Below are 13636 nucleotides of genomic sequence, written 5' to 3' on the forward strand. Positions count from 1 at the left end.
ATAAAAACTGCAAAATATTGGCTGATTTATTTAAAAACAAATATAGCAAAAAGAAAATGATGAATTTAACTTTAACCAAATTAAAATAAAGCATTCTCTTTATTTTTCTTATTTTTCCCAATATCCATCCACTTCGTTTCTCCTTCCTTTTTCTAACACCCTCCTCCCACACCCACCTCCCACACCCTCCTCCCACACCCTCCTCCCACACCCACCTCCCATACCCTCCTCCCACACCCTCCTCCCACACCCTCCTCCCACACTCACCTCCGCTAGGGAAGCATCTGTGATTATAACTGGAACTGCATCCGCAGCCGACCCTCTACATCACTTCAACTACTACACGGCAGTGTTAGAGCTTTGATTTTAATACACAAAATTCTCAACATTAAATGAGCATCATTTCACTTCTAAGGCTGATGTGAAAGTAAAACAGTTGATTATTGCTTCCAGAGTTAAGCTGGCGCAACCAAGACAGACAGGATCCAGAGAAAAATGACTGCACTGTAGCAGTTACATAACCAATCTCACCCCTCCTAACATTTTATACAACTGTAAAATCCATCTCTCCAGTCTTTAAAATTCAAAGGGATAACTTGTTGTCAAGCAACTTAACTTCTATACATGTTCATATACATCCAGAGTATTACTGTGGTTGATGGCAGAGACTTAATTTTTTTACGTTAGGAAGTACGGAAAAAACCGTTTGTCAAAAAGACACTCATGTGATGTTTTACAGGTACAGTATGTACTTTGTCAAATACACACACATACACATACACACACACACAAATTCACCATGTGAAACCAAGAGTACTTACATTATTTAAAAAAAAAAAAAAACTGCAACATTTATTTTTCAATCCCCTGAAAGTGTAAAACGACTTACAAAATCAAGGGAAATATTTTACATGTCAAGACGTACATGCTGGATATGAGTTATATGGATATGAATATAGAAGCACCAGAACTCTTAAAAGTGTACAAAACTTGTCTGAACACAGAAGATGTATCTCCTTGTGAACTACTACATTCAGTTTGTGGGAAGAAACGGTACCACAGGGTTAGTAATATTCAAGAAGTATCTGAACTGCTTCCGGCTTTTAACAAAACAGCAAATACTGCTTTTTGATTTTTATGCGAACCACCTAAATTTTAGGTTCCAGTTTGAAGTGTTGCCTCATCCCATGACGGGCAGCATGAGAACTACTTTTGGTATGATGCATTTTAAGCTATTCCATACATGTCACATATGATATTAGGATATTTAGTGCCCCAATAAAGTAATTAGGACTTTTCAAATACTCTGCTACAATTGCAGGCAACAGTTGTTATTATGAAGTTAGAAGTAAATAACAAAATTTCTTGGTTTACAAATCAAAGCTATGATAGCAAAGAATTCCTCTTCTAAGACCACGTGGTCAATGAAGGTAGCAAAGCAGACCAATGTCTGCATCACCCGAACTGCGCTAACCCGGCTGTCTTGGATGACCTGATATGTTTGAGGAAGGGACTGGTTCTCTGGTTCTCTCCCACCTCTAGGGTTACTCTAAATAGCTTATACAAAATCATATAATTCACACTAACACAAACTCTAGAAGATGAGCCCCAAATGACACCTACATTAATGTTCATTTTCAATGTATTAAAAAAATTGTTGTGCTTTTCACAAATCTGATGAAAAATTTTCATGTGAAATATTTTATTTCTTGGTTTCCTTGGAAGGAAAAATAAAAACTATGAAAAGAAGTACACCAGAAGTCAGACTGTAAGATAACATTACACATACAACTAGCCAAAAAATCTCTTTAATTTAAAGGATACTGTCATCACATGCCAGGTATTTATACAGAGACATATGTACGAACAAAATTTCCTCCCTAAAAGCCATGTTTTTTTCCATGATAGTTTCACAGCAACCAGAATAGAAATCAATGCCTATACAGCCTGCCTGGTTACCCACTGAATATGCTTTTAGAGTTAAAATACATTATTGCCACTCAAATCTAAACATTGTACTTTTAGGGAACTGTGCTTAAAAATGGCTCAGCGATTTGTTCAGTATGAGGACTATTTACAAAGGTAGCCATTTATGTTAGCAATAAATAATCCTGAAATCGACAGAGACGGTCTGGCTCATGCACACCCTGGATGGCTGCATGCTACTAAAATATGTACACGGAGCGGCTGCTTCCCAGCTCTCCTTCAGGGTCAAAGTGCGTTCCTCTCTTCTCCACACTCCCTTCAGTCTTGCTTCTGGGGGATGCATCCTTCCATCTCGACCACCTCAGGCCATCCTTCGTACTTGTTTGTATCCTTATTGTTCTTTATGTGCTGAGGGAACACGACAGGACACAGCTTAACAAATGCTTGTGGTCTGCTAACTTGCAGTAACATAACCCCCTCGCTCTCATCTCAGTAACACACGTCAACCGTGAGGTAACAGAAACCACAGCTCAAGACATTCACTGAGTGACCCTTGTGGGCTGGGAGCTATCCAGCAAACCTTAAAGAACAAAAAGCTTGTAAAGAAAAATCTACAAATGTTTTTAAAGTATTACTTGTCAGTAAGTTTATATTCTATTTCAGTTCAGAGATATTTGCAAAATTAGCTGATTCGAGCATCAAAGTATAACTGAAATCCACAGTAACTGAGAGCGATAACGCACTGTTGTATAAGAGGGAAATAATTTTAATTTTGAAAAAAATGTTTTTAAAGTCATCATTATTTTAATTATTTACCAAGAACTTGTAAAAACTATCTGGAGATATTCAGTATTTGCTTATCTAATTTTTTTCCCCTCTTTTTTGGTGATGGCAAGGGTTGAGACCAGGTTTTTCTTCATAGCCTTAGCTGGCCTCTAACTCAGAGGCCCACCTGCCTCTGCCTCCCAAGTGCTGGGATTAAAGGAGAGTACCACCACTGCCTGGCACTTAATCTAATTTTCAAACAACTGGTGTGCGAATATTATATGAGAAAATTTCACTAATTTACTCTTGCCCATCAGTTATGAACATCTCAGACACTAACCTGTTCAAAGGGGCTTTTTGTCTTAATGCCCTTCCCACCACAGAAGACCCAGTTATCTCGAAAACCAAGGCTGGTGATGGACGTACTGCCCAGCTCAGCAATGAGCCTCCGCGCCTCATCAGTAAGTCTGAAAGAGAGGACAAGACATAAACACAGGGCATTGCACTTTTTAAATACTTACCGAGAGACTCGCTGAATATGAGGGTGGAAACATTTCAGATTAAATCAGAGAATATACAAAAATGAATACAGAAAAAAAATTGTAAAACAACATTCCTACTTTCGTGATGAAAGGCAAAGTCAAGACGCAAGCAGTTAAGAGAGTACCCTGTAAACATCTGCATTTCCTAACATGTGTCTTCATTTAGTTATTTCCAAGTCCATTCATCATCAAGGGAGACCAGGGCCCTGCTAACAGATGCCTACAGGGCTATCCAGCTCCTAAGCAACCAGTGTCTTTCACTTACTCTCCACCAAAGCCTTTGTGAGTTCCATGTAAATGGAAGAAAAGTGAATGCTGATGGGTACCAGAGGCTTCTTAGCACTGTCTTTTATTTAAGACAAATTCTGAGAATAGATATATAAACTGTACTTCAGTTATTTAATAAAAACCAACGTAGATGCCACGTGAGGGCTAAAGGTTTATCAGGCAGGCGATGACAAGTCAGCCTCCAGACAAACTCTCAACTGAAAGATGCCATTAAAAATACCTGTGAGGATCCCACGTGTGCAGTGATTCCCTCTCCTGCCTCCCAAAGAGCAGAAACAAAGCAGATGAACACTAGCTATAAATCTAGAAAAGGAACACTAAGGATCGGGTACCCAGGCTATTTGACACGAAGTCCTGCAATATAAACAAACAAAACCACCAACAACAACAACCAAAAGCCACCTTTTATAGATTCCTATAGATCCGTCCTGCTAGCACCCGAGGCAGGTGTGTGTGTGTGTGTGTGTGTGTGTGTGTGTGTGTGTCCGTGTCCCAGCAGGACAATCATGAAGAAGGTGCCGATTCACACCAGCATAGCCTTCAGCTCTCTGATGCCCCATGGACAAAACACAATCTTAAACTGAGGAGATACGTGGGGTGCCTTGCATTTAAAAGGGGAGCTTTATAAAATATGGAACACACAGATGTAACATTCAGCTCTCACAAAGTATTCAAATAATCACATCCACAGGACACGGGGCCTGTTTCAAACACAGCTACATAGGGTCACCCTGGAGGAAGTTCACTAGACTCTGAGAAAATAAGCAAAAGCCCCTGGAATATGCAGCCTGTCTGACTCACTTCTGAAAAGACGCAGTGTGAACAAGCGAACTGAAAAGGTTCAAAAAGAGCTCATGAAAATTAATAATAATAATATTGATGGGACTGGAGAAGTGGGGCAGTAGTGAAGGGCTGGTGCAGCTCTTGTAAAGGACTCAGTTCCCAGTTCCCACAATGGGTGGCTCACAACCATGTGAAACTTCAATTCTAGGGTCCAATGCTTCTGGCCTCTGAGGGCATTTGTGTGCATGTACACACACGTATGTATGTATGTATGTATGTATGTGTACACACACACACACACACACACACACACACACACACACACACACGCACTTATGTGCACGCGTGGGCTATTTAAAAAAAAAAAAAAAGGAAGAAGAGCCCATGCCATCTGAGCCTGTGTGAAGACCTTCTCACGGATGCTCACATGCTTCTGGCCAGCTGCATGGGCTCAGCGATCACTTCCCATGGTTGGCTCTGTTGTGGAGCACCTTCTGCACTGGACGGTAACTCTGAAAAGACTGGCTGAGTCCTGTGTCCCAAAAAGTCATGGTTCTTCTACACATGCAGTTTCGCTATGTGCTCTACTTTCTGGCTACTTTTGAAAGAATTCTTTGCTTCTGTCAACACAGCCGGATGAGCTGTGATCCTGGAAGAATAAAAAAACATATTGCGATGTGGCTGACAGGCAGTCGGCTCACGGGGTGCCAATGTCACTGCCTCCTAAGACAGCCATAGGGCTCCATTCACATTTATTCCTCAGAGAAAGTATAATGAATCTTAAATCCACAAACAATGGTAACAACTGCACCCCAAACAGTTGGGTTACCCAAACGTAGGTATGTTCCCCTATTTTAAAAAACAGAAAGTAAAATGTTTCCTATCCAAGAGTTTATATAAACTAAAACACATATACTGAAGGTGCAGTCAATCATCTTTCTGTGCTTTTGAATTTCACAAGTGAACATTATGATCCATGTGGATAAACCATGTCAAGTTAACCACAGCAAGAATCAAATTGACTCTGTTAACTCCTGCATTTTCCATGAGAACATTATGATGTTCTTGTGTAGAAAGGAATTAGCATAAAAGACCTAAGTTCCCCTCAGAAAGCCTGCCAGCAAGACTGGCATTGCTGGCATCTGGACACATGGATCTGAGAAGAGCACCTACCCTTTCTAGAACTGTATCTGTGTGTACAAACGATGTCAGCTCAACTAGTCAGCTTTCAGCTCAATAAGAAACCCTGTCTCAAGGCAGTAAGTCAGAGAGCAATAGAAGACATTTAATACCCTGCTCTGACCTCTACACAGAGACATATAGCGCGCACGCGCGCGCGCACGCAGACACACACACACACACACACACACACACACACACACACACACACACGCATGCGCGCACACGCACACAAATGCACACAGAATTTAAAAGTTAAAAATAAATAAAAGGACTATTGGAAACCTGGCCCTGGTTCTCTCCAGCCTTTCCCCCTAGACTCGTACCCTTGCTTTCTACCTTTTCCTGAAACAAATCATGGCCACAATGCTCAAACCCAGACACCTGGGTCTATATCTAACTATCAAATCACTTATTGATGACTTCTAATGCTCCCTGATCTTCCTGTGTAGAGTTCGTGGGTTGTTTCAGTGTTCCTTTTGGTTGTATTCTATTTTTAGCAAAGGACAATTTCATATTTCAGAAGGAAGTCTAGATCAATGTAAAGCAGTCCGTGTCCAAACAATGTAACATATACAGGTGTCAAAATGTCTTCTCTTTAAAAGCCCAGAATAATCAATACAGTATAAAACTCGGAGATACAAGCTTTTGGTTCTGAAGGAAGTAGTAAGGACTTGCTGTGTGTTTAGTACTTACTAATGGTATTAACTAGTTGAGTTCTGAATTGATGTTTTAAAAGCTAAGGAGATGACTTGGTGGCTAAGAGTGCATGAGGATCTGGGCTTGAGCCTCAGCATGTCCACTGAAAGCCAGCGAGACCACATACGTCTGTATCCCTGGTGCTAGGGAGAGCATGGAGGCTGCAAGATGATACCCGAGGCTTGCTTGCTGACCAATGGCCCAGCTGAGAAACTGTAAGTGCCAGGTGCAGCTGGAGACCCTTTCTCAAGGGAATGATCCAGAGAGCGAGAAGAGGACACCTGATGTCCTCAAGGGCACACATGCCTACACAATGTTTTGTGACACATACACACACACACACACACACACACACACACACACACACACACATTTTTTTAATGTTGGGGCCAGCAAGATGGCTCAAAAAGATAAAAGCTCTTGACACCAAGCATGAAGAGCTGAGTTTGTTCTCCAGGATAGACATGGTGGAAGTAAAGAACCAACTCTGGCAAGCTGTCCTCTGACCTCCATATGCACACCATGGAATGTGTGTGCTCATTCACACATCCACAATAAATGAAGTGTAATACATTTTTAAGGGATTACGTTGAATCAACTATTTTAGTGAAGAGTTTTCTTGAAGGTAAATATAAACCTTTCCAATGACATAACAGAAAAGAAACAAAGCCAGGGGGTAACGTTTTTTGTAAAGCCATCCTAATGCTGCACAGGGTTGACCCAGAACAGAGACAGGTGTAATAGGGCCCCAGATCTTAGTAGACCCTGAAACCTTAGCACAACTGACTCCATGATGGAAGTCCCATCCAGGCCACACAAAACTCAGCACCTAGACAGTGCTACCTGCCAAAATGAAAACAAATACCCAATCTATCAAAGTCCATAGTACTGGGAAAGTCTCTAAATGGCTTCTATAATTCCAGTTCCAGCTAACTGTTCTTGTTAACTGAAGTATGTCAACCCAGGGCATAGTTTTTATGCTTAAAAGCTCACCCTGAGAAAGGCTGAGATCACTGGGGTCCTGAACACCCAGTGTAGTTGCCGGCTGGCTAACAAAGACTTTCTACTGACTTAAACCCATGTCCGAGCAGTCTCCTCTGGTGGATACTCTACCACACAGGGAACAACTGGAGATGGAAGTCTCCATTCAGGTCCCATCCTTACTGGGAAAGGAGGTATACCCAGCAGGCCTACACCATCCAGCCAAGCCATGCCTCTTTAAGGAGGTATACCCAGCAGGCCTACACCATCCAGCCAAGCCATGCCTCTCCTCCCAAGCACAGAACAGAAAAGGGAGAACTGGTGCTCTGGGATCAATTCTTATCAGCAGGAAAGAACAATGTAGGAAATATAAGTACCAGGAATTCTGGAAGAAAACAGTCACACTCCTCTAAAGTCTGAAGACTAAGAAATATAATCACAGGGGGCTATCGAGACCAGAGATGAAACAGCTCCTAAGGAATTCTTATGAGGATATAGTTCTTTGAAAGCAAGCAAACATGGACCTAGGAGATGGCTCAGTGGGTCAGGACACATGCCTACAAGCTTGGTGGCCTCAGTTTGATCCCTGGAGCCTGCACGGCAGGAGACAGCCAGCTCCTGAAAATTGTCCTCTGACCTTCACACATGTGACATGTACCCCGACCCCACCCCCAACAAATAAATAAAATAAATAAATGTAAAAACAAGCAAGCAAACAAACACAACTAATAATTTAACTATGTAAAAATCTGGGAAGGGAGGTAATTTCTAAATTAGTGCTATCATAGGAAAGGCTTAATTGAAAACAGGAAAGCTTTTAAAGCATAAGGTACGGATCGCTGTGAGTTCAAGGCCAGCCTGGGCTACAGAATGAGTTCCAGGAAAGGCACAAAGCTACACAGAGAAACCTTGTCTCGAACCGCCCCCCCCCCCCAAAAAAAAAGTATAAGGTAAACCACATTACTAAAGACAAAGTTTTTTTGTAATACTATAAAAACTAGCCATGTCAGAATGAAACAGAACTCAAAACCACAAAAAACAGCATCTGCTACAAAGACAAAAAGAGTAACGACATGTAATGAAGGGACCCTGGTGTTACAGAAATAGGAACAGAATACTGTCTGATAAAAGCAGTCTGCCCAGGGAAGCGAACATTGTTTGGGTGATGGAAAAGAGAGCCGTAACTCAACCAAGTCCAGGTCTGGACTTTAAAGATGATCTAAGCCTCTGGGTCTACATATATCACACACACTATCTCTAAAGGAAACCACTAACACAATTTAAGGAAGTAGCAACTGTTTTAGAAACAATTAAGACATTAAAAGTGTTAACACTCTGGAGTTTTCTTTCTGTAACTCTTTTTTTTTTTTTTTTTTTTTTTGGTTTTTCGAGACAGGGTTTCTCTGTGTAGCTTTGCGCGTTTCCTGGGACTCACTTGGTAGTCCAGGCTGGCCTCGAACTCACAGAGATCCGCCTGGCTCTGCCTCCCAAGTGCTGGGATTAAAGGCATGCGCCACCACCGCCCGGCTATATTTTATTTTTAAAAATAATCTTTGTTTTTTGTTTTTGAGATGACATCATTTTCCCTTTCCTTTTCCTTCCTCCTAATCCTCCCACATATTCCTTTCATTGATCTTTTTCCAGTTTAATTCATGTCCTTCCTCCCTCCCCCTCTCCAATTTAATTCATGTCCTTCCTCCCTCCTTTCCTCCCTTCCTCCCTCCCTCTCTCTCTCCTCCCTGTCTCTGTCTCTCCTTCCCTCCCTCCCTCTCTTTTGAGATAGGGTTTCATTACGTAGCCTTGGCAGTCTTGAAGCTCACTATGTAGACCCTCCCCATCCCACCCCCCTCACCCTGCAGTACTGGGACTGAAGGCGTGAGTCACATGTCCAGACTCTTTTTCTTTAATTGGTGGTGGTGTGGTGGTGTGTGTTCCTAAATGAATAAATACAACATGCTCTGTCCATATGCTGGCACTTCCATGGCTCAGGCAGAAGAGAAGGCAAAGAGATTGTAAAAGTCAGAGGAACAGGAAGTGTGCTGTGAGTAGAAATGTCAGTAGCTAGAAATGTCAGCAGGGGCAGGCATGAAGTCTCTTCAAACATGCCTAAACATGACCTGAACAAGAATACCAACAGACATGTTAACTCGGCAGGGAGGGGGCGCTCAGGAGCCTCAACCCTAGACAGACCACCACAGGCAACTAAGGAAGCTGAGAAACAGTCTCCCCCAGGGAAGGACACACCAACTGATTACCTAGTTTGTTTCGTTTTGTTTTTAAGGTAAACAGGAGATGATGGCTTAGCCGTAAAGTGCATGGTGGGCAAACCAACAGACGTGAGTTTGACTCTAGAACTGCACTTAAAAGCCAGAGTGACAATGTACACCTACAACCCTGACTCCAATAAACCAAATTCCAACCCCTAACAAAACTCTGGATCGGAAGACAACACACAGCCCTTGTGAGGATAACAATGAAGGGAGACGTCAAGGGGGAGTCAGCTGGACGGGCACCGGACTGAATCAGGCCAAGCTAAACGACATCTCTGAAACTTAAGCTCATGGCAGCAGGTCAGGCACTGTAATTAGTTTCCTCTATGAATTTCAAGTCAGCAACTGATGGCCTCAGAAAACGCTGCTGTGAGTAAAAGAACTAAGCCGCAGCTGGAGAGCCCACCTACCGGGGGGACACTGGCCGTTGTCCGCAAAGCCATCCCTGCCATGGATTAACAGAAGAATCCCGTGAGGAACCAGGTCTCCAGTTTGGTGGCACGCTGCCCTCGGTAAACATTTTTATCAAGGGCTTAAATTTAGACACATGAATGACTTTGGAGTGAGTACAAAGCCTGGATCTCGGAACCCTCCGAGGACACACGTCAGACTCAAGACCAAGCAGGCCCAATCAGTACAATCACATCTAACAGGAATAAATGAATATAAAGTTCTTCATTTACATTAAACAAAATCAAGTTCTGAATGAAGGAAAACCTGACTTGGCATCGGTTTAGAAAAAAAAAAAAAGTCTGAGATCAAAGGAAAAGATCTGACAATTTAACAATCTCACTTGACCAAAAATTTATGAGCCAAAAATGTGATTTGATTGCTTAGAGAAAACTAATATAATTCCAGTCGGCATGAATATTCAAAGAAATGTAATCTCCGAAACATGGCAAGTTAGCGTCTCCATTGTAGCCGTTCTGGCCAGGCCACATCTGGAACACTGTGTTTAATTTAAAGAGAGACAATAATGAACTGAAGAATGCCCAAGAAACGCAGCCAGGAAGGGAAATGAACAAGAGCCTAATATGATAAAAGGTTTTCAAAGCTATGTGTATTGAGCCTGGAAAACTACAAGAGAAATGTCAATTAGCTTCAAATATTTTGGTATCAGGTAACGAGGGAACACTTTCATTGTCTTGCTGTTCCATTTACCCGAAATGAGGACTGTTGAACAGCACTGACAGCCCACCCTGAAAAGACAGCATCTCTTCCCTATCGCCTCTGCCTCCTTTGTTTTGAATAGGGAAGCAGCGAGGGTGCTGCCTCCAGCAGGCGGGAAGTCGAAGGACGCAGCTGAGATTTAAGGAACTTGCTCAGGCTTGCTGCCTGCTTCAGGTGGCCTTCAGGGCATCCACAGTGTGACCTTCTTAAGGTGACATCCAAATCTCATCAGAGTTCCCATCAGGCTCAGTAACAAAAGCATGTGGTGAAAAAGAAAGGTCTTGTGTGTCTAGATGGAAAAGGAGCTTTTATACTGAAAGTTGTCATTACACACACAATAACCCATAATCTAGCCAAACCAATGCACAAGTCACCTTTTTAACAAATAAAGTTTAATTAATTAGACTCTGTACTATTTAGCTATGTAAAACCAGCTGAACCTGCAAGTCACATTAAGCTTCGAGTTTATAGACTGAACATTATCATTAGTTGAATCAGTGAAGATGCAATGTCAATGTCATTCACAAAACGCTCTAAAAAATAATACCCGAGAAGAATAAAGCATGCTCATTTTCACAAACCAGTCATTGAGGAACTGAAACAGTGTCTTTAGGAAGAGAAAGAGGTTGACAGAAGAGAGCTAGAGAAAATCCAAGCCATCTTTGAGCCTGACACAACACAGACGCTGGAAACCTCTGGAAACGACAAACGGGTTTTTAAAATACAGGAAAAGAGTAAAATCTCTGCAAGAGAAAATCTACTAATTATCTAGTTAGGAGACGGAAAAATATTTCTTGAGTTTAAGAGTCAGAAAAACTAAAAGGAAAAACCTACAGGCTCAACTATGGAAATGCTACCCTACTCTGCTAGAAGTCAAAGGTACCTAAAGTTGACAAAATTAGAAGCAAACTGTCTACAAAAACTATATTTTCAATAAAAGAACTTGTTAATAATAGCTTAAGATATAAAGGGCTCTTACCAATTAATATAGGTCAACTTGAATGGTCAAAGGATAATTCATAAGAGAAAATACAAAAAAAAAAGAAAGAAAAAAACTCACCTACCATGCGCACACGCACACACACGCACACACGCGCGCACACACACACACACACACACACACACACACACACACACACAGAAGTCTAATCTCATAAATAATGAAATAAGCCATTAAAAAAAATTCTGCAACTGGAAACTCTAAAAAATGTACATATACCTTAACTCAATAATCTCACTTAAGATTTTCATCTTAAGAAAACAGACAGGTCACATTGATTTTTTTTAAGATTATAAAATCATACATTTTAAAACACTCTAAAAATTGTACACATACCTTAACTCAATAATCTCACTTAAAATTTTTATCTTAAGAAAATAGACAGGTCACATTGATTTTTTTTTAAGATTATAAAATCATACATTTTAAAACAATGAGACATGAGCAACTATATTGTAAGAAATATTTAATATGGGGAAATATATACCAAATAAGTGGAAAGGTATGTTTTAAGTGCTGCCATCTGCAATACTTAAAGTGAAGAGACTGTGCAGGAAGTCATCGGAAATGGAAAGAATCTACAATGTTTTTAACTGTTATCCCTGCACAATGAGATGATCTAACTTCTTTTTCTCTTTGTGATTTTCTATGCTTTTCACATTTCACAACATACACAAGTAAGTTACTTTTTCTCTTTGTGATTTTCTATGCTTTCCACATTTGACAACTTACACAATACAAGAAAATAAGTTACAAAACTATCACCTGTTAAACTTTATGAAAACTATATAAATCCTGGGCTGCAGAGAAGGCTCAGTGGGTAAGAATGCTACTGTTTGGGCAAGGGACCCAAATTAGACTCTTAGCACCCATGTCACGTGGCTCACAATTACCCATAACTCCAGCTGCAGAGAATCTAACACTTCTGGCCTCCATAGGTATCAGCACTCATATGTACGCATACATACTTACACATACAGACACACACATACCTCACATCTATGTCCTTGACCATTAATTTCACTTTTAGAAATTCACCATGTTATAATCAAAAGTACAGAGAAAAAATTATATAAAGCAGTTATCACATTATTCATTAGAAGAAAACCTTTGCAGTTACAGAGGAACTGTTCCACAATGTGAGCCCAGAGGCCAAACTGCTAGGAGCCATAAAAATGCTACTGAAGAATGTTACTCCAAACTACAAAACAGAGCAATGTTAGAGAAAATAGTTTAATACTGTTACAATATAAAAGAAAGTATAAAATACTATCTAAATGTGATTTAAATTTCATCCTAACATGAAGAATCTTTGCACGTAAAGATAGGAAAGAAGTAAGACTTTTTAAAAGGCGATAGTGCTTATCTACAGCTACCTTATCAATTTAATAGACTGTTTTTCAATGAAAATGCATTGCTTTTTAAAGGATAAAGTATAGCTCCAAAAGCTGTGTTCGGCTTTAATTTTACATACTTGGTTGCTCCATCGTCGTACGTTGCCATTAACACGACCGTTCCATCTGGTATGTTCTTCAGAAACTCAATGAACGGTGCCACATCTGAAAGAAAAAAAGGGTTGGGGATTTTCTTTGTAGATGATGGAATTACTATCACAATAATTTCTAAAATTAATGTCATATGCAGTTTCCACAAAACAACTATCTAATGAAAAGTAATGTACAGGTAAAACAGACAAATCTTAGGAAAAGTTTAAAAACTCAAGGTTTTTGAGTCCACCCAGGGAAGAAAAAAAATATACTAAACAAAATTACCAAATTGATTCTTTAATATGGTCCCTCCATTTCCTGATTTATTTCCCAGTTCTGAATCATCTTGTGTCTTTCGTACTCATACCATCAAGGCCAATAAAAATCCATAGTAAAGTCATGTAAATGCATCTCTTGTAGAGTGAGGACCTCAGGGATCTCAGAAGTATGTAACTGGGCTTACAGTCCACAGGAAGCCGGATTCTCAGGTCCATGTGAAGAAATACATTACTGGGCTTACAGTCCACAGGAAGCCGGATTCTCAGG

The 13636-nt window shown here is 40.7% G+C and overlaps 1 protein-coding gene across 1 annotated transcript in view; it reads right to left on the reverse strand.

Moving 5' to 3' along the window:
• Positions 1–352: 352 nt before the first annotated feature.
• Positions 353–13636, reverse strand: part of Fam3c (FAM3 metabolism regulating signaling molecule C) — a 49278-nt gene continuing 35994 nt past the window's right edge. Inside the window, exons 8-10 of the mRNA XM_059256528.1 lie at positions 13078–13162; positions 3032–3158; positions 353–2334 (exon numbers count right to left, since the gene is read on the reverse strand). Coding sequence (XP_059112511.1) covers positions 2245–2334; positions 3032–3158; positions 13078–13162 — 302 coding nt within the window. The 3' untranslated portion in view covers positions 353–2244. The remainder of the gene's footprint in view (positions 2335–3031; positions 3159–13077; positions 13163–13636) is intronic.

Source organism: Peromyscus eremicus, chromosome 3, assembly GCF_949786415.1.
Source record: "Peromyscus eremicus chromosome 3, PerEre_H2_v1, whole genome shotgun sequence".
NCBI lineage: Eukaryota > Metazoa > Chordata > Mammalia > Rodentia > Cricetidae > Peromyscus > Peromyscus eremicus.